General features: G+C 44.6%; 1 protein-coding gene across 1 annotated transcript in view; it reads right to left on the bottom strand.

The window, feature by feature from the left end:
• Positions 1–12,895: 12,895 nt before the first annotated feature.
• LOC309560708 (uncharacterized protein) overlaps positions 12,896–20,615 on the bottom strand; it is a gene marked incomplete at its 3' end in the record, with an annotated part of 48,125 nt that continues 40,405 nt past the window's right edge. Inside the window, exons 8-9 of the mRNA XM_082264334.1 lie at positions 17,652–17,776; positions 12,896–12,955 (exon numbers count right to left, since the gene is read on the bottom strand). Coding sequence (XP_082120460.1) covers positions 12,896–12,955; positions 17,652–17,776 — 185 coding nt within the window. The remainder of the gene's footprint in view (positions 12,956–17,651; positions 17,777–20,615) is intronic.

Genomic DNA, 20,615 nt, shown 5'->3' with positions numbered 1-20,615 from the left:
TGTGGCAAACTTAGCTGCTCAGGTGCAGATGCTGGTGGCTGATCGATCCACTAAACGGCCCAGGGTGTCTATTTCCTCTGATTCAGAGGGCGATGGGGCTGCTATGGCTGGAGTGCCCTTCTCAGGGTCTCACTCATCCCTAGACCTTGTGGGGTCTGAGGGGGAGGCTGAGGTGGAAGGGGTTGATAATTCTCCCCCTGGCTCGTCTGAAGAGCTTGCACTCATGGATGAGTTGGTTGCTTCTATCAAGCAAACGCTGCATTTGCAGGATGAACCATGTCCTCCTGCTTTGATGTCCTCTTATGGGACGCAGAGAAAACGCAAAACATTGCAGGTTTTTCCTTGCTCTACGGAATTTCAGCGCGCGGTTGATGAGCAATGGCGCAATTTAAAAAAGCATTTTGCTGTGCCGAGTAGGTTCAAGCTGCGTTATCCCTTTACACCGGCTACTGATGAGCGTTGGTGTGTACCGCCTCAGGTGGATCACGCGGTGGCGATTATGAATAAATCAACTGCGATCCCTGCTGAGGATACCCCGGTGTTCCGGGACCCGACGGACAGGAGATTGGAATCTCTGGCCCGTCATGCTTATACGGTTGCTGGCTCTATGCTGAAGCCTATTTTTGCTTCCATTATGGCAGCCCAGGCTATTGCGGATTGGACGCAGGTGCTCAAGCGCACTCTGGTGGCTGACTCTGCCCCGCCGACAACTTTGGCTATGGTGGATCAGATTCATCAGGGTGTCATGTATTTGTGTGATGTGGACTTGGATTTAGTCCCTTTGGCGCGCGCCTTTCTAGTGTGGCGGTCTTGAACCGTCGCCTGATATGGTTGAAATGTTGGTCGGTTGACCAATCTTCTCGCAAGACTCTGGCAAATTTGCCCTACGCGGGATCCCGCCTTTTTGGTGAATCTTTGGATACTCTGATAAAGGGTATTTCTGGGGGTAAGAGCACTCTCTTGCCCCAATCTCACAAGAATAAGTTTGTTCGTGGTAAGAAGAATGCTTCGTTTAGGCCCTCTCAGGGGTCCTTTCGGTCGCACTATAAGGGCAAGCCCTTCAAAGGCCAAGGCTCCCAGAAGAAGCCGTGGGCGGGTAAGCAGCAGTCCGGCCAGTCCGGATCCGCTGCCCATAACAATGCGGCCTGAAGGGGCGCCCTCACCCGTTTCTGGGGTGGGGGGATGTTTGCTCGGTTTTCTTCAACCCTGGCTGGACCGCATTCGGGACAGGTGGGTTCAGGAAATCGTTCGATCTGGATACAAGATAAGAGTTTCTCTCTCGGCCGGGGGGCAGATTTTTCCCCTCCAACCCTCAGCTGACTCCGGAGCGCTTGCAGGATCTGCACATGGCGGTGCGGGACCAGGGAGTGGTGGTTCCGGTGCCTCATCGGGACAGATTTCGGGGGTTCTATTCCAATCTGTTCACTGTGCCCAGAAAGGAGGGCAAAGTACGTCCGATTCTGGACTTGAAAGCTCTGAACCGCTTTGTGCGGGTTCGCAAGTTTCGCATGGAATCCCTGCGCTCGGTGGTGGCTGCCCTGGTTCCGGGGGAATTCATGGCCTCCATCGACTTGAAGGATGCGTACCTACACATCCCCATTTTCGAGGGTCACCAGAGGTACCTTCGTTTTGCCATTGCGGAGGATCATTATCAATTCGTGGCGTTACCCTTCGGTCTCGCTTCGGCTCCGCGGGTTTTCACCAAGGTGCTCGCGCCGGTTCTGGATTTACTGAGAGCCCAGGGCATCTCTGTCTTGGGGTATCTGGACGATATCCTGATTCGGTCCGCGACCAATCAGGGTCTGGTGAACGACCTGTCCGTCACGATGCAGACTCTGCAGGAATTCGGCTGGACGATAAATTTTCCAAAATCGACGTTGTGTCCATCGGTTCGTCTTCCCTACCTGGGGATGATTCTGGACTCTGTTCAGGCGAAGGTCTTCCTGCCAGAAGACAAGCTTCGGACACTTCAGTGCGAAGTCAGGTCCCTCAGGGACAATCAGTGCTCGTCCCTCCGGACGTGTATGAGGTGTCTGGGATTGATGGTTTCGGCCTTCGAGGCGATTCCCTTTGCCCAGTTTCACACACGGGAGCTTCAGGCGGAGGTTCTGGCCGTGTGGGACGGGCGTCCGCAATCTCTGGATCTGCGGATTTCGTTGAGCCGCCACACCCAAAGGGGTCTTTTGTGGTGGCTCCAGTCCCCGGCGGTGTCGGGGGGCAAGTCCTTTCGTCCCTTGTCATGGACGGTGATCACCACGGATGCCAGCCTGTCGGGCAGGGGTGGTGTTCTGGGCGTTTTGTCCGCCCAGGGAACTTGGTCGGAGGAGGAATCCTCCCTTCCGATCAACATACTGGAATTGCGAGCGATAAATCTGTCTTCTGCGTTGGACGGACAGGCTTCAGGGCCGTGCAGTTCGGGTGCAGACGGACAATGCCACAGCGGTGGCCTACATCAACCACCAAGGGGGCACCAGGAGTGCCCGGGCGGCTCAGGAAGTAGCCAACATTCTGTCTTGGGCCGAGACGCACGTCCCGGCGATCTCTGCAGTTCACATTCCGGGGGTGGAAAACTGGCAGGCGGATTATCTGAGCCGCCAGACCCTGGACCAGGGGGAATGGTCCCTTCACCCGGATGTCTTCCAGATGTTGTGCGCGAAGTGGGGGTCCCCAGATGTGGACCTGTTCGTGTCTCGTCTAAATCACAAGGTGGAAAGGTTCGTGGCAAGGACGCGCGATCCTCGGGCAGACGCCTCAGACGCGTTAGTGACGCCCTGTCATCAGTATCGTCTGATGTATGCCTTTCCACCGATTCAGCTGCTGTCCAGGTTCCTTCGCAGGTTGGCCTCGGAACCCGAAAACGATGATTCTGGTGGCGCCGGACTGGCCTCGCCGGTCTTGGTACGCTGACCTCCGTGAATCTGGTGGTCGACGCTCCGTGGCGTCTGCCTCTTCGAGCAGACCTTTTGTCTCAAGGACCGATATTCCATCCTGCTTTACAGTCGCTGGCTTTAACGGCCTGGCTGTTGAAAGCCAGGGCTTGAAGGATAGGGGTCTTTCCCCTGAGGTCATTCCCACTTTGATCAAGGCCAGGAAGGCCTCTTCAGGGAAGATTTACTACCGTACTTGGAAGGCGTATTTTGCCTGGTGTGAGTCCAGGGGGTATTCCCCTCGCTCATACTCGGTGTCGAGAGTGTTGGCTTTCCTTCAAATGGGCGTGGACCAGCGTTTGGTGTTGGCCACGATTAAGGGTCAGATTTCTGCGCTGGCCGTTCTTTTTCAACGTCCTGTGGCGTCTAACTCTTTGGTTAGCACCTTTGTTCAAGGGGTGCGACATTTGGTCCCTCCTAGGAGGGAGCCTTTGCCTCCATGGGATTTGAACTTTGTTCTGTCCATGTTGCAACATGCTCCTTTTGAACATATCAGGGAGATCTCGTTGTCTTTGTTGTCCAAGAAGGTTGGTTGCCTTCTTGGTGGCGATTACTTCGGCTCGCAGGGTGTCGGAGCCGGCGGCCCTGTCCTGCAAGTCTCCGTATTTGGTGATTCACTTGGATAAGGTGGTCTTGCGACCTAACCCATCTTTTCTTCCCAAGAGAATTTCTGAATTTCACCTCAATGAGGACATTGTCTTGCCTTCGCTTTGCGCGAAGCCTAAGCATCCGAAGGAGGTGGCTTTACATTCCCTGGATGTTGTTAGGGCGATCAGGGTTTACCTGTCATCGACTAAATCCTTCCGCAAGAGATTCTCTCTTTGTCCTTCCTGAGGGACCTCGGAAGGGCATGGCGGCGTCGGCTTCTACCATCGCTAAATGGAACAGACAGACCATTGAACAGGCCTATGCTTTGAGGGGGAAGGTTCCTCCCGTGCCTGTGAGGGCGCACTCTACCAGATCTCTGAGTACGTCTTGGGCCTGTCATCATCGGGCTTCTGTGGCCCAGGTGTGTAAGGCGGCGACTTGGTCATCCGTTCACACCTTCTCCAAATTTTACAAAGTGGATGTTCAGACATCGGCAGATGCTTCTTTTGGCCGTAAAGTTCTTAGTGCGGCGGTGCCTTAGGGTCCCTTGGCTGTTGGGGTGTTTTTACCCCTGAGTTACTTGTTTTTTCCTGGGTTGTTGCTCCTGTTGAGCACGTTTTCCTGTTGCCTAGTTGGTTCTCTTACTTTGGTAAGGTTCCTTTCTCTGATGTGGGTATTGCGTTGCTTTAGGCGCGGCTGCTGTTTTCCCACCCCTCATGTCTACACTGCTTTGAGACGTCCCCATTAGTGAGGAATATGAAGAGGCGGCGACTGTCGGAGGACGTAAGAGAAAACGGAATTTTTGTAAAATCTTGCCTGTAAAATTCCTTTCTCTGAGTCCTCCGACAGTCGCCGCCCCCGCCCCTCTTTTGGGGTTTGTTTGTATACTCTACTGCTATTCTACTGAAACTGAGTTGGTATGCAGGAAGCAAGGAGGTATTGACTGAGGGGACCACCCCCTGGGGGTGGGATATGCTAAAAGCTTTGATATTAATATATTCTGTTGCCTAGCACTCCTACGGAGCAAAGGTCAATAGCCCCATTAGTGACGAATATGAAGAGGCGGCGACTGTTGGAGGACTCAGAGAAAGGAATTTTACAGGTAAGACTTTACAAAAATTCAGTTTTTCCTGCTGCTCCTCTAATAGACAGACAGAGCCAAAAACTATATTCTCTCACTAGCACATACACTGCTAATGTGTAAGGTAAAGTCTACAGGCTTGGAAAGATCAGTTTGTAAATGGATAGAAAATTGGCTAAAAGATAGAATTCAGAGAGTAGTGGTTAATGATTCTTACTCTGAATGGTCTAAGGTGATCAGTGGTGTAACCCCAAGGTTCAGTGTTGGGACCCTTACTTTTGAAAAACTTAATAAATGATATAGGGTCTGGGATTAAAAGTACCATTTCAGTCGTTGCAGAGGACACCAAGCTTTGCAGTGGAATAACTCCTTACAAGATGTCTCCAACTTACAAGCTGACCCCAATGACCTGTTTCATTGGGCAACTATGTGGCAAATGAGGTTTAATGTTGATAAATGTAAAGTTATGCACTTGGGGGCTCAGCATATGCATTCATTATACATACTAGAGGGGGGGTAGTTCTGGTAGATCATAAGCCTAATAATAGCATGCAATGCCAAGCTGTGGTTTCCACAGCAAGCAAAGTCCTTTCTTGTATGAACAGAGGCATTGACTCCAGAGAGAGAGAGATAATTTTGCCCCTGTACAAATTAATGAGACCTCATCTGGAATATGCAGTTTAGTTTCGGGCACCAGTTGTCAAAAAGGATAATCGGGGAACTGGAGAAAGTGCAGAGAAGGGCAACCAAACTGAAGAGGCATGGAGGAGCTCAGCTATGAGGAAAGATTAGGAGGAACTGAATTTATTCTCTCTTGAGAAGAGGAGATAAGGGGGGATATGGGCAACATGTATAAATACATAAGGGGTCCATATAGTGAACTTGGTGTTGAGTTTTTCATGGAGGCAAAGGGGCACTCATTATGTGTAGAGGAAAAGAGATTTAGTCTCCAAATACGGAAAGGTTTCTTCACAGTAAGCTGGGAAAATGTGGAATATACTCCCTCAAGAACTAGTTCTTGCCAGTTTAGGAGATTTTTTTAAAAAAAAAGAGCTGGATGCATTTCTAAATGCACAAGATACATTTAGATTTTTGCCGTCCTTTGGCAGATGTTCTGGCCAGCTCACTAAATTGCTTTAAAAAAGCCTGGACTCTTTCCTAGGTGTAAATAATATAACTTGGTAGATAAAGTTGATCAAAGGGAATATCCGATTGCCTCAGGATCAGGAAGGATTTTTTTTCCCCCTGCTGTAGCAAATTGGATAATGATTTGCTGGGGTTTTTCACCTTCCTCTCGCTCAACTTCGGCTATAGGTTTGTGTATATGGGATTGTATTGTGTTTTCTTTACCGTTTTTTGTTTTTTATTGGTTGAGCCGGATGGACTTGTGTCTTTGTTCAACCTGACTATGTAACTACTGTATGTAGCTATGAGACAATTTCCGCGACAGCCGAATTTTATGAAGTTCACCATTAACTTTAAATCCAGGCAGACCCCAACGATTCCTTCTCAGTGGGTGACATTATGACAGGCTGTAAAGCCCTGAAGCTACTCCCTAGATTTAGAAAGCCACAATGATAGATCCCCATGATTCCATCTCAGTAGGTGACATTATGTCGGGCTGTAAAGCCCTAAAGCTACTCCCTATATTTAGAGAGCCCCAATGAGAAAGCCCCACGATTCCATCTCAATGACATTTTGAGGGGCTGTAAAGCCCTAAAGCTACTCCTTGGATTTACAGAATCTAGTGATAGATCGCCATGATTCAATTTTCGTGGGTGACATTATGATGGGCGGTAAAGCCCTGAAGTTACTTCCTAGATTTGAAGAGTTTCGATGAGGGATCCCCACAATTCCATCTCAGTGGATGCCATTAGGACGGGGCTGCAAAGCCCTGAAGCTACTCCCTGAATTTTAAGAGTCCCAAAGAAAGATCCCCACAATTCCATCTCAGGGGTGACAATATGACAGGGCGTAAAGCCCTTAAAGCTACTTCCTAAATTTTGAGCGTTCCCTACAGTTCTAACTAGGTGAATGACATTATGATGGGCCATAATGCCCTGATGCTACTCTATTTACAACAAAAAAAGAAAGGGGCGCACCGACCTAGTGCATCACCACTAAAAAGGTTTATTAAAATATTATAAAATAAGCATTATACTCACAAACCAGATGTGAACATCGCACATAATAACATGTTCAACATAGGGTCTCCAAGGTGGCCAGGGTACTACGCGATGCTGGATGGCATGCTGTGTACCACATAATAAACCACTGTGGCTGGGCCCAGCCACAGTGGTTTATGTTGAACATGTTATGTGCGATATTCACATCTGGTTTGGGAGTATAATGCTTATTTTATATTATTTGAATAAACATTTTTAGTGGTGATGCACTAGGTCGGTGCGCCCCTTTTTTTTTTTTTGTTGTCTTTCAGTTGTTTTCGGACACCCTTGGTCCTGAGGGGGCGGCGAGACCAGCAGTCATATCTATCTAAGCCCGTTGGAAGTGTTCCCCTTTTTTTTCCCCACCATTGTTTTTTCACTAGAGCGCAGGAGGTTTATTTTGCTACTCTATTTACATAGAGTCCCAATGAGAGATCCCCGCAATTTCATCTTGGTGGGAGACATTATGATGGGCTGTAAAGCCCTAAAGCTACTCCGGTTTGGCTTCACGTTTCTTTTGAGTGCCTGGCTGGCTGTACCTCTTTCGTGCTCTAGTGGACACGGTGTGCTACGATCTCAAGTTTGCGGGGAGCTCCAGCAAGCCACACATTCTGAACCTGCAATCCTGGTGGAGTTCACCTTTAACCTTGGCTGATTGGTGCAGCATTATCTCTCATTTCTTACCTGATGTTCTGTCTGACCCACGAGTCTACAACTCTAGCCGCAAACTCTGAAAGCACCATCTGTTCCACTCTCAGTGGGGCCTGGCCTGGAGATACAAGAGAGGCTGACCCCATCAATTCGGGCTCCTACCGGGTACGTGAAACCAAAGCTATCTCAGTGAGTAATATTATGATGCGCTGTGAATCCCTGAAGCTACTCCCTGGGTTTAGGGAGTCCCAATGAGATATCCCCACAATTCAATAATCGGTGGGTAACATTGTAATTGACCATGAAGCCCTAAAGCTACTCCCTGGATTTAAAAAGTCCCAATGAGAGATTCCTTTGATTCCATCTTGCATTATGATGGGTGGTAAAGCCCTGAATCCACTCCCTGGATTTACAGAGTCCCAATGAGGCATCCCCACAATAACATCTGGGTGGGTGACATAATGACGGGCCGTAAAGCCCTGAAGCTACTCCCTGGATTTACAGACTCTCAATGAGGGATCGGCGCAATAACATTTGGGTGGGTGACATGATGGGCCTTAAAGCCCTGAAGCTACTCCCTGGCTTGATCGAATCGTTGCGACCCATCACTGGATTATCTCAGTGGGTGACATAATGGGCTGTAAAGCCCTGAAGGCTACTCCCTTGGTTAATAGAGTCTAGTGATAGATCCCCATTCTTCCATTTCATTGGGTGACATTATCACAGGCATTAAAGCCCTGAAGCTACTGGCTAGAGAGGGATCACTTTGACGCAGTTGGTCAGCTCGAAGCTGTATTGCAATATACATGTGAACTGTTTGGAAAGAAGTTGGTGCCTCAAGCCAGGTAAGTTGGGATTTTTATGGGCTAATACAACAGGGTTTGTGTTTATACAATTTATTGAAAAAAGGTTTAGAACATAAATATACAATGACAACCATAAGGTGTGTGGGTTATAGACCCATGAGTGATAGGGAGTGAGAAGAGAAATGGTGATATGGTGACAGTGGTATGTCTCTCCATCTGTCCTCGCTTCTGGTGGCGTGGAATCTGTAGGGAGAGATATCCTGGATTCTTACGTGTTTCGGCGTGCTGCCTTTATCAAGGAAGTTTTTCCACCATATCTGTAGACATAGTAGATGAATAATTAGTAAGTATTATGCTTCCAATGGAAAATTATTCATTGGTCGCATAATAATCTACATACTTGGTAAAAGGGAGGTCTGCTCTTGGAACCTTGCTTCTGGTCCTTCTATTTCCACACAGGAATTAAAGGTTGGACACTGTCGCTGGAGTATATAATGTATGATTTTGGTAAGTAAGTAGACATGATTTGTGTCTTACAAATATGTATAGCTTGAAGGTACTTACTGTCTGTATAGTACTTTAGACCGCCAGTAGGGAGACAATCCCAATCTTGGTCCAATTTATTCTAATTTAAACAAAACATATGTTAGGATTTGTTGGGGTCAAAGGACCCCAATACACGTTTATGCCCTGTGTTAGGTCTGGCTGGCTTTATTATATGTCTTTTGGTTACTTACAATATTTTGCTGCAGATGTAGTACCAGAGTAATCCACTGGGGGGGGGGGGGGTCTCTGTCCAGCTCTTGTCCTATTTATTCTAACAGTGAACATAAAGAAGTAGATGTTCATGTAACTTGGTGTAAAGGGAACCATCAATGCATATAATAGCATTGTGGTTGACTCACTGTTGCATTGGGAAAAGATCTCCATAGGTAGTAGTCCAGAGAGGCACGTCCGGGCGTCCTCTCAGTCTCTCTGCTAGAGAGAAGTGGCGCCCTGTTGTAATTCCAGCCTTTTATACCACCTTGCGCATGCGCAGATGTGCGCATTGACGTGGCACCTTACGACTTCCGGGTATGCGAATGACGTAGCGCACGCATCCTATCAGGTTTCAGGGCATATAGAGGTAGCGGCCGCCGACATGAAGAATGGAGAAGAGATCCGGCAGGGGGGGGGATCGTTTATAAAGGACATCATCCTCCATCTTCTCCTGTAGCCCCCGGATTATAAATTACCAGGGTGCCCTGTGCCGGGTGTGCAAATAAAGAGGAGAGCAGGCTTGGGGTCCTTTGTCTGCAGACCATACATCATAATTTTCTAGGCTAATTTTAAATTGCCTCACATACATTTCATAAAGAGAGATCAGACAATAATAAAGAGAATCTAAATAAAAATTATATGCATAAACCATATGGTGATGGATTGGTACAGCAATTATATATATATATATATATATATATATATATATATACACACACACACACACACACACACACACACACACACACACACACACTTTAGGCATCCTGTATTTGTGGTGGTTGGTAACAGGACGGCCAAGTGGGAGGTAAAAATTCCCTATAGACATACTATGGAGATGTTTATTCACTCCAAGGCCGAACTCTTGGCGGGTCTTCCCAACATAAAATGCCCCCCACTCACATTCCATTAGATAGACCACGCCTTTAGTCTTACAGTTAGCAAAATGTTTTGGGTAAAGAGGTCTCCATTCGGTAGTATTTTGGACGTGGATTTTTGGATTACTGCACATTGAGCGCAAGACCCACAAGGGAAGGTGCCCTTAGTCCTACATGGGTCCTTCCTTGATTTTAACTCGCTGCGAACTAGCGTTTGTTGTATGGAGTTGGTTTTCCTGTATGTGATCAAGGGGTTCTCTGGGACAAGGTCCTTAATGATGGGGTCTTCCCTAAGGATAGACCAATTTTTTTGCAGAATATTTTTTATTTTTTGGTGTTCGTTTGAAAACCTCATTATGATCCTTGTAGGTTGTTGATTTATCGTCTTGTCCTTTTGGGTGTCTTTTTTGAAGAGTAATTCTTGTCTATCCTTCTTTTGGACTTTATTGAAGGCTTTCCTGAGGCAGGTCTTTGTGTATCCTCTTTCTTGTAATCTGATGGTCAGAGCGTCTGCTTCTTTTTGAAATTCCTTCTCGTTTGTGCAGTTCCTTTTTAATCTGAGGAACTGACTATACGGTATGGATCTTTTGAGAGGATCTGGGTGGAAGCTGGTGGCATGGAGTATTGTGTTACAAGCTGTCTCCTTTCGGTATAGTGTTGTCATTAGGTTTCCTTCTGCATCCTTTTATATGTATGTGTCCAGGAATGGAACTCTGGTTGTGCTATATGTCATGGTAAAGAACATATTATGGTTGTTTTGATTCATTTTTTCCAAGCATTCCTCAATCAGTTTTTCGAGTCCGTTCCATATCAGTAGTATGTCGTCCAGGTATTTCTGCCACGACATTATGTTCTCTGTGTATTTGTTATTGTCTTCTGATGTCAGGAATTCTTTTTCCCATTCTCCCAAATATATATTTGCGTATGAGGGTGCGCAACTGGTGCCCATAGCAACCCCACATACTTGCAAATAATGGTTACCGCAGAATGAGAAAGTGTTATTATTCAGTATAAAATCGAGCATACTTAAAATGAAATCATTAAATTTCTTATCATACTTGCTCTGTTGATTCAAGGTTTTTTCCACTGCTCCAAGTCCTTTGGAGTGGGGAATGTTGTTGTAGAGAGACTCGGCGGCGATTGTAACCAAGATGGCATCCTTTGGTATGGTTAGGCCTTCCAAGATCTGTAATAAGTGAACCGTATCCTTAGTGTGGGATGCCAATTGTGTGACATGAGGTTTGCGATAGGCGTCCATGACTTGGCTGATTTTTTTCGGCAATATTTCCGTTACCTGAAATTATTGGTCGTCCAGGGGGATCCGTTGGATTTTTGTGTAAATTGGGCAAGGAGTAGAAAGTGGGGGTTCTGGGATGCTTGGTTCTAATGAATTCCCATAAAGTTTTATGATATGGTTTTTTCTTTATATGCACGATCCACCAGTTTGTAAAATTCCTTATTGAATGTTCCAACCATGAGGGGCGAGATAAATTTGTCTAAGGATACTTGAAAACAGAAAATGCTATAAACCTGTTTGTAGTGTTCGCTGTCCATGACTACTACATTACCCCCCTTTTTCTGAGGGTTTTATTATGATCTGATCATTCTCTTTTAATTCCCTCAGGGCCTTTTTTTGTTTAATAGGACAGCATCCGGTTGTCAATGGTTGCCAAGTAGCAGCAGCTGCTTGCACCTGCTACATCATTCCCAAACACTGACATCACAGTAAATGGGCAAGTTACATCATTGCATAAATATGGCAATATCTGGGCAGTGATGTCACTATTATATCCGCCCCTTCCTACTGAAGGCAAGCTTGGGGAACGGTCATTGGGTTTTGTAAAGAATTGGGATTGGTTGTGTGTGGCAGGTCATCTTTTCAGTCTGCTGACACAGGCATCTTAAATGGACATTTTTGGGTATTTTGTTTTTTAAATAAAGGACTTGTGAAACGTTTTGGTGCATATTTCTAGGTGGCCATTTGTCAAGCCCCTACTCATTTCTGATCTTTTTGATGATCTTTTTATTTAAAGGGGCCTCTAGATCCTGATAAGCTCCCTGCAGAACCCCACAATAACTAGGCAAGGGTTGTGGAGATGAGGCCCTTGTCCGCATATCCAAAATGGATAAAAAAGGTGCTTTGCCAGGGTCGCACCCCCACCATGTTGAGGCCAGGTATGATTCAGCAGGAGGAAAAAGTGCACGTCTTTTTTACCCCCTTTTCAGGCTGCATGCTTGGATTAAGGATTAAGGATCAGGTATGGATTTCCTGGGGACTTCACAAACCTTAAAAAAAACACGTGAAGGGTCTGGTGTGCATTTTGGTGGGGTTGGTTTTTGGACTTTATGCTATTTTTTTTTATTCTTGCCGTAGGATGACATTTACAAAGCATTAAAAAAAAAAAAAAAATTAAAAAAAAAAACTTTATTGCGGACTCCAAAAGTCCCCCACAATACATAAACATACCCTTAAGGTTAGTACACACTATAAGCAAACATTTTCAGCCAAGGAATTTTTATACGATTTTTGTATAGTGTGAACAACAGCCGAATCCGAATTTTAGTTCATCGGTCTAGATTTTCTGTGAAACGAAGAAAATTGGACAATTGTTCGCCCGATTTTCTTATAGTGTGTACCCCACTTTAGGGGTCCACTATGTTCTATAGATACCATTGGTGCCAGTGTTCATTTTCTTCTTTAAAACAAAAGCCAAGAGGGAGATGTCATTTGCTGGAAAATTAAAACCCTCCCCCCCCCTTTGTAAATATCAGTGCAAAGAAAAAAAAAAAAAAAAAAACACCGTGACAGATTCAGCCCTCATTGATTTCATTACGAGTATGCCATCCAAACTTGTTTAACGTTTGCTGAACCCTGCCTGAAGCAAACCCAGAGCAGTTCAGCTCATCACTTTAATATAAAAAAATAGTGTTACCAAGATATAAAGTTACAAAAATACATTTATTTCACACCACAATTAAAAATATATAAAATGTGTAAATCAATGATCTTGCCAGTATGCCAGGCAATTTTCTGGTACAATTATAAAGCAGACAAGGACTTGTTCATTAACATGCTACTGCGGAGATTGTATCGCGGAGTCTGAAATGAAGAGACACATAGGAGCATTTTTAGGATCCAGCATCACACACAGCTTCTCTTATTTCAAAAGGAAAAATGCATGAAAAATGGATTGATCCTGATCTAGATTTTTTTTCTATTATTAAAAACTGCACAGAGAGAAATACAGCTGCTTTCAATGCTGACTGATGAAAATGCAAATGGTCTGGCTTTGGTGCTTTGAGTACTTGACACCTGGAACTAGCATGCAACAAGTGAGGGCAGAATTCATTGGAATACCTGTTTTATGGTAGCAACTCTGAAAACCGTGAACTTGTTAAAGCCAGGTATGGATTTTATTGCAGTTATGCAAGCACACCCTTGATCAATGTAGCCATTTGTATTCTATAGCTGTGGGACTGCTGCACAAGTAGAGGATCGATGTAGCAGGTGCTACTTCAGTGATCGCCATGGACTTTGGGTCCCTATGCCCTGCTGCAGAGTATTCACAGGAGGGGCACTCGCTCAACACAGGTACTAATCACAGAAAGCCTGGTATTTCTCTCAATTTAGTCAAAGGGCTCTGACTGGATGAGGTGGGGAGGCTTGGCACAAGACAGCATTGATCACTGTAGTAGCGATGCCTACTAGAGTAATTTTCTGCTTCCCCAGGTGCGATATCTGCTAGAAATAAAATTCATACCCGAAATTCAGCTTTAAACTGTCATGGGAGCAAGGCAAACTGTTGAAGGGGCAATGTATTAGATGCTGCACTGCTAAATAGTGTTCCAATGTGCACAAATGAATAAATAAACTAGTAGACATTGTGTTAGCACAGAGAAGGGTAAACTTGAATAAAAAAAAATAAAGATCACGTGATTAACAACATATACATATGCCATCAGAAATCAAACGCATTATTGGTGTAAAGTCTGTGTAGTTCAAACAATAAAACACCCAATTTCTCAAAATAGATGCCTGAACACTTCACACACACTAAGTGCCACCCTTGTAGGCTTTAGCCTGGGACTCCAGAAGCTATCCGAAGAGCTACATGTGGAAATCTCTCGAAGCAATTGGGCAGCATGAATTAAATGCAATCTTAAGGGCTCATGTACACTGCAACTTGTAAACGGCCGTTTAGGAGCATTTGGGCGTTTTTTTCAGAAGCCCCTGAACCCACCTCTATGCAGTGCTGTATCTTGGCCTAGGCCAACAAGGCCCAGGCCTAGGGCAGCACTTTGCAGGGGGGCAGCAAAAAAAGCTGCACCCCACATGGAAAAAAAAAAAAAAAAGAAAAACAGCATCCTCCTGGCTTTCGCACGAAAAGGCCCCCCACCGGCTTGCGCTACACTTTTAGTATAGTGCCAGTCCTTTGGGGTAAATCAGTCTGGCACCCCCATAAAGTGGTCCCACTGCTACCTGCTGGTACTGATGGGCTTCACTGATGGCCACTGATGAGGCTGCACTGATGGCCACTGATATGATGCACTTATAGGATGCACTGGTGGCCACTGATCGGGCTGTACCGATAGCCACTGATGAGGCCGCACTGATATGCTGCACTAGTGAGGCTGAACTTATGGGAACTGATGAGGCTGGACTGATGGGCACTAATAGACTGGTTGTGGTCTGTGGTTTACAGATGACAGGGCGGGTCATAAACAGGAAGGGGTGTGGCCTTTACAGGAAGAGATGGGTCATATTTAAATTAGGGGCTGCACAAGTTTAGTCAGGCCTAGGGCAGCAGCAAACCTAAATACACCACTGCCTCTATGTTATCTTATCTGTCCATGTACACAGGATCATTTACAGTCATTTACATGCAGTTGAGTTCAGTGACGTTTTTGGAAAGCAATTATTTGCGTTCGAACGCGTGTTTCCCGGGGTTTCAAATGCAAAAACGCAACGGAACGCGTTCACCCGCGTTTAGCGCTTGCGTTTTCAGGAGGCCTTTTATATATGTATACACACATTATATATATATATATATATATATATATATATATATATATATATATATATATATATATATATATATATATATATATATATATACATATATATATATATATATATATATATTACACACACACACGGTCACCCTGGCATGGGAGAGTGGGGTCATGCAGCTACTGCCAGTTTCTGGAAGACACCTTCTTCAAGCAGTGGTACAGGAAGAAGTCTGCATCCTTCAAGAAAAACATGATTTTCATGCAGGACAATGCTCCATCACACGCGTCCAAGCACTCCACAGCGTGGCTGGCAAGAAAGGGTATAAAAGAAGAAAAGCTAATGACATGGCCTCCTTGTTCACCTGATCCTGAACCCCATTGAGAACCTGTGGTCCATCATCAAATGTGAGATTTACAAGGAGGGAAAACAGTACACCTCTCTGAACAGTGTCTGGGAGGCTGTGGTTGCTGCTGCACGCAATGTTGATGGTGAACAGATCAAAACACTGACAGAATCCATGGATGGCAGGCTTTTGAGTGTCCTTGCAAAGAAAGGTGGCTATATTGGTCACTGATTTGTTTGTTTTGTTTTTGAATGTCAGAAATGTATATTTGTGAATGTTGAGATGTTATATTGGTTTCACTGGTAAAAATAAATAATTGAAATGGGTATACTGTATCTTTGATTTTTGTTAAGTTGCCTAATAATTATGCACAGTAATAGTCACCTGCACACACAGATATCCCCCTAAAATAGCTCAAACTAAAAACTACTTCCAAAAATAGTCAGCTTTGATATTAATGAGTTCTTTGGGTTCATTGAGAACATGGTTGTTGTTCAATAATAAAATTAATCCTCAAAAATACTAATTTGCCTAATAATTCTGCACTCCCTGTGTATATATATATATATACACACACACACATATATACACACACACACACACACACACACACACAAAATCTGCATAGTTGGGTCACCTTGGCATGGCAACTGCATGACCCCACTCTGCCATGCCAGGGTGACCGGTGTTTAGGGTGACCTGACTCTGCCATGCCAGGGTGACTGTGTGTATGTATGTATACATATACACACACACATACATAATACATATATGTATATATTCATTCAAATGAAAATGGCTGAAAAACATATTTCTGTTGCATTGTGGGTGTTTGGGAGGATCTCCTGATGTGTTTTGCAAAAAACGCCTCTGATCGCTAAACGCCTCCAAACGCGGCATGCAAACGCGACACAACGGGCGTTTTTAAACGTCGTTCTGTAGCTGTCAAGTTCCAGCGTTCAAAGGACTTTTTCAAACGTCCCGTGTACATGTAGCCTAAAAGGCACAATACTCCCCTGTATTGGCACTATTAGAAGGCCCCAAAGGACAGCCCCCTGGAGGCTGAAAGGAGGAAGGGGAGATGACCACCATCTCAACCTAGGCGGATAATCATATACAGGCTAAATGACATCAACCTGGAGGTGAGAGTTCGGAGAGCGAAAGGATAGCACATCGTGTGTGTTTTCTGACTCACAGAACTTATCAATCATCATAATTATTGTTTGAACTAAACTGACTTTACATCCTTGATGGCATTTGTATACGTTATTAAGCGCGTGATTTTTTTGGATTTAAGATCACAGTTCTGAGTGGACACATTATCGACTAGTTATGTATTTATTCATCGGAGCACACTGGAACACTATTTAGCAGTGCAGCATCAAATATATTGCTCCTTCACCTACATTTTGTGTGGGAACACACATGGATGCTAGCAGCAGCACTAATATTCTATTTAGTACTGGATTACAAATATTTACTTTACACTTTTAGATAGTCATTTCACAGGTAGCACAGGGAGTAACATTTTTATTACCAGGAACTAGTATTTTCAGAGCAGGAGCAGCCATAGTCATCTTCCCTTTTCCCTTGGTAAAACAGACTTTAAAATAGAAACCTGTCCTGAGAACAATATGGCAGTTGCCATTGCTGAGCGCTTACAAAATGAGGTCCTGAGAATGATTTCCTTGGTTTTAATACTATCCAAGTCACTGATCTGTAACAAGTACACAGGATCTTGAACCTGGAGAAAGTTGAAGATTGGGAATTCCTTGTTGTTTTTCTGATCTAACTGCCATCAGTATGACAGCCTGGCAACTAGAATGTTCAGATAATTCAAAGCAATGGCAGTCCATGTTTTTCAGAACAGGTTTCCTTTAGTACATGGATTTCATTCCAGAGTTCCCAACACCACAGCGTTCCATTCTCATCGTTGGCTTCTTCAATACTCAAAATGCAACAGCAAGATCTATGATACTGCATTGAGGTGTAGAGTCAGGAAATCAGATGTGTCCAAAATAGCCACTACTGGACTCCTAAAAATACACACAGTAAACTGAAAAAGTACCCTATGCTGACGTGAAACAAGCAAGCAGCAAGTAAAGTCAAAATGCCCAATCTGCACTCTCGCTCCAGGTCAGCAATGGGATGACAATGGCAGCCAGGCAACTAGCATTATCAGAACCAGATTATTAATACCAGAGGGCACATTTCTACCAGCACAGGTCTCTTTCAGAGATCCTTTTCCTGGTCTGTCATCTCCAAGGGCAATGCTAATGATGGGGAAACCCAATGACAATTTGTTGGGACCACTCATCCTATCACGGAAAGCTTGAGTTGGATTCTGAGCATCTCTGCAGACCAGTGTCTCCTCCTCTGGACTGGTACCCAGAATGTAGAAGAAAGTGGTCATGGTTTCACATCTAAATCCTCACTTACTGTTAGTTGGGGAACTTCAATGTTGTAGACCACTGGTTCTGCGGGTCTGCTGCTTCTCCTTCGTCCTCCACTGCGAGATGGAGAGCGAGCTCTTCTCTTCGGTGTGCTGGTCACCCGCTGCGTCTCTGTACAGAGAACAATTAGCGTAGTGTGTTTTAGCGCTTTACACTTTTGACATTCACAGGTCCATTTCTGTACTCACAAAATTAAACAATGCCTTGCTAGAACACTGTAACAACCAGGAATCAATCAGGCTGTCCTGTTACAAGGAGGATCATTGGGTCTCTCTGATCTCTGGAAAGAGTAGGACATATTCAGAGCTCATTGCTGCTTGTGAGGAGCAGAGAGCAGGAGAGCCAAATTGTGAAAACCATTGGAAGATGGGAGCATGGCGTAGACTGCCCTGAGCTTGTTCTCATCAGGCAAGTGGTCTTCTGGTTGGGTGCTGGAGGATATTTGCTAAAGCACAAAAGAACCCCCTGAGAACCTCATTGTTCATTGAGGTGACAAATGGCAGCAAGGTGCACACTGCAATACACCGAAAGGAGGCAGATAAAGTGTGGAGGACTACTAATACAGAGAAGACATGTTTTATTGTTGGGTCACATTCCCAGCAGTACAATACAGTACAGGTAACAGATGAGCTTCCACAACTAAAGACAAAAACGAGCTGAAGGAGGGATGGGCCCCAATGGGAGGAAGGAAGAGCCCCAGTAACACTGTGCAAGTTGCCGAGAGCAGGAAGATCCCCAATCCACTAGGAAAGAAGCTGAGGGAAGGAAGGGCCCCAATCTGTTGTGTGAGGCTTTGAGGTTATTGCCCTGTAGCTAGGTCAGATCAAGACATTGACTCCTATTGCTATATCATTCATAAAACGGAGTTGGCCACATGACAGAACTCTGGGGCACTCCACTAACTACCATTTAGAAAATGAGCCGTTTATCAATACCCCTCCGGATGCATTCCTATAGCAATTTTCCTATCCATTTACAAACCATTTCTTTCATAGACCTCAACTTTTGTCAGGGAACTGCATTGAAAGGTTTTGCAAATTCCAGATAAACTACATCCACTGCCCCCCCTCTATCTAAACACTTTTCACTGCCTAATAAAATCGTTCGGTTCATAAAGAACTTTTTTTGTCAGACCAACCTACTATGCGGTATTACCTACGATACAACATTTGTTAGATTATTACTAGGACCTGTAAATATTAGATAAGGTACTTAAAATTGTATTTTGATGTCTGTTTTTTGGAATTTATTTTGGGGGGAGCATGTATCTGTAGTATTTATTGTATGGTAGTATAATTATGGAAAATAAAAAAGTTTGTTTAATAAAAAGGATTTAAGGCAAAAAAAAAAATAAAAAAAAGTTTTCGGAGTTGTAGTTTTCCGGCTTGGTCTATTAACTTTGTTTAAGTCCAATCTAAATCAATCCCAATTTGGGGGAAAGGTAAGGTGCGACATGGTCATGCGTTCTCTTTTTAGTGTACAGCAGATCTCAGAATGTCAGAAAGATATTGTACTAACATATCTCTATGCTCACATACATATCTTTATGTATTTTACAGCAGTTGTGCAGGTAGTCTAAATATTACTGTGCACTCCAACAGACCTGCTCAGAAACATCCTGGATGACTGTGATAAGGGATGTGTACTCAACTATGCACAAACACCCCATGAAAGACCGGGCCAAATTATTATTTGTGCAGAGTTTGCAGCTACACAGGAGCCCTCTGAGATTTGGGGTCTGCATCCATGGGCTTCTGTTAGCATCATATGAGTTTTGTATTACCATACAGGACTACACTAATGCAAAACCTGCTTGAAGCAGGTCAAAAGAATGAAATTTGCAGACCAAATTCACCAGTCAACGAATTTTGAATGCTTTCAGAAGTATCTACAGTAAATGTCAAACTGATGCCATGTACACAAACCCTGTCGATATAGGCCTATGGGGTACATAATAAAAATACATTTTTTTTTTATAGATGCCCTTCAGAACACCCACGGTCACCTTACAAAGATAAAAACAAAGCAACAAAAGAAGTAAATAAAATAAAATTCCATAACCATTAAAATTACAAAGTAGTAAAAAAGGTCACGTAGACCTGGCTCACATCTATCTAGCTGTCCATGAATATGACCTTTTACTTGGCTAGTAGCTCGACCAGTTAGTGGTTGGTCTTCCATAGAAGTCCTTTGGGGACTCTACCGATTACTGCCAGGAAGGAAAGAAAGACTTCCAGGAAGGAAAGAAAGACTTCAACTGGACTTCTACATCTACAATGTGGGTATCATGTCATTACCTAGTTGCATAGTCAGGTTGGAAAAAAAAAAACCGACAAGTCCATCTGGCTCAATTAAAAACAAACAGTAAAGAAAACACAACCATACTATCCCATATAAAAAATCCTATACCCACAGTTGATCCAGAGGAAGGCAAAAAACCCCAGCAAAGTATGATCCAATTTGCTCCAGCAGGGTACATTAGTAAAAGATTGCATGTAGATGCTTCGGGTCCTTTCACACGCTCTTTCCACCTGGCAGACTCCACTTTGCTCAGCTGTAGATCAAGCCGCTGATACCCACTGAGCAGGGGGATAACAGGTTCGTTTCTGCTCACTGTGAAATGACAGACCTTTCAGAACACGCCGCTCTCCTCTATGGGGAGATAGGATGAAAAACTAACCACCTGTCAGTTTTCATCCAATCCTGCAGACGGATGAAAATAGGGTTACCATCCATCTGGATTTCACAGACCGGAACGGAGTGGATAGCAGCGAGCGTCAGCGGACATGTTATCGCTAACATTTACTGCCCCATAGGGGTGCATGGAGCGTTCAATCAGGTCCGCCTGTCAGTTTTCCAGCCCGTGTGAAAAGGGCCTAAGGGGTTGATTTACTAACACTGGAGAGTACAAAATTTGGTGCAGCTCTGCATAGAAAACCAATCAGCTTCT

This window comes from Pelophylax lessonae, assembly GCF_965119305.1.
Source record: "Pelophylax lessonae genome assembly, chromosome: 7".
NCBI classification, from domain to species: domain Eukaryota; kingdom Metazoa; phylum Chordata; class Amphibia; order Anura; family Ranidae; genus Pelophylax; species Pelophylax lessonae.
Note: the sequence above shows the minus strand (reverse complement) of the source record. Positions and strands in the feature narration are given on the sequence as shown.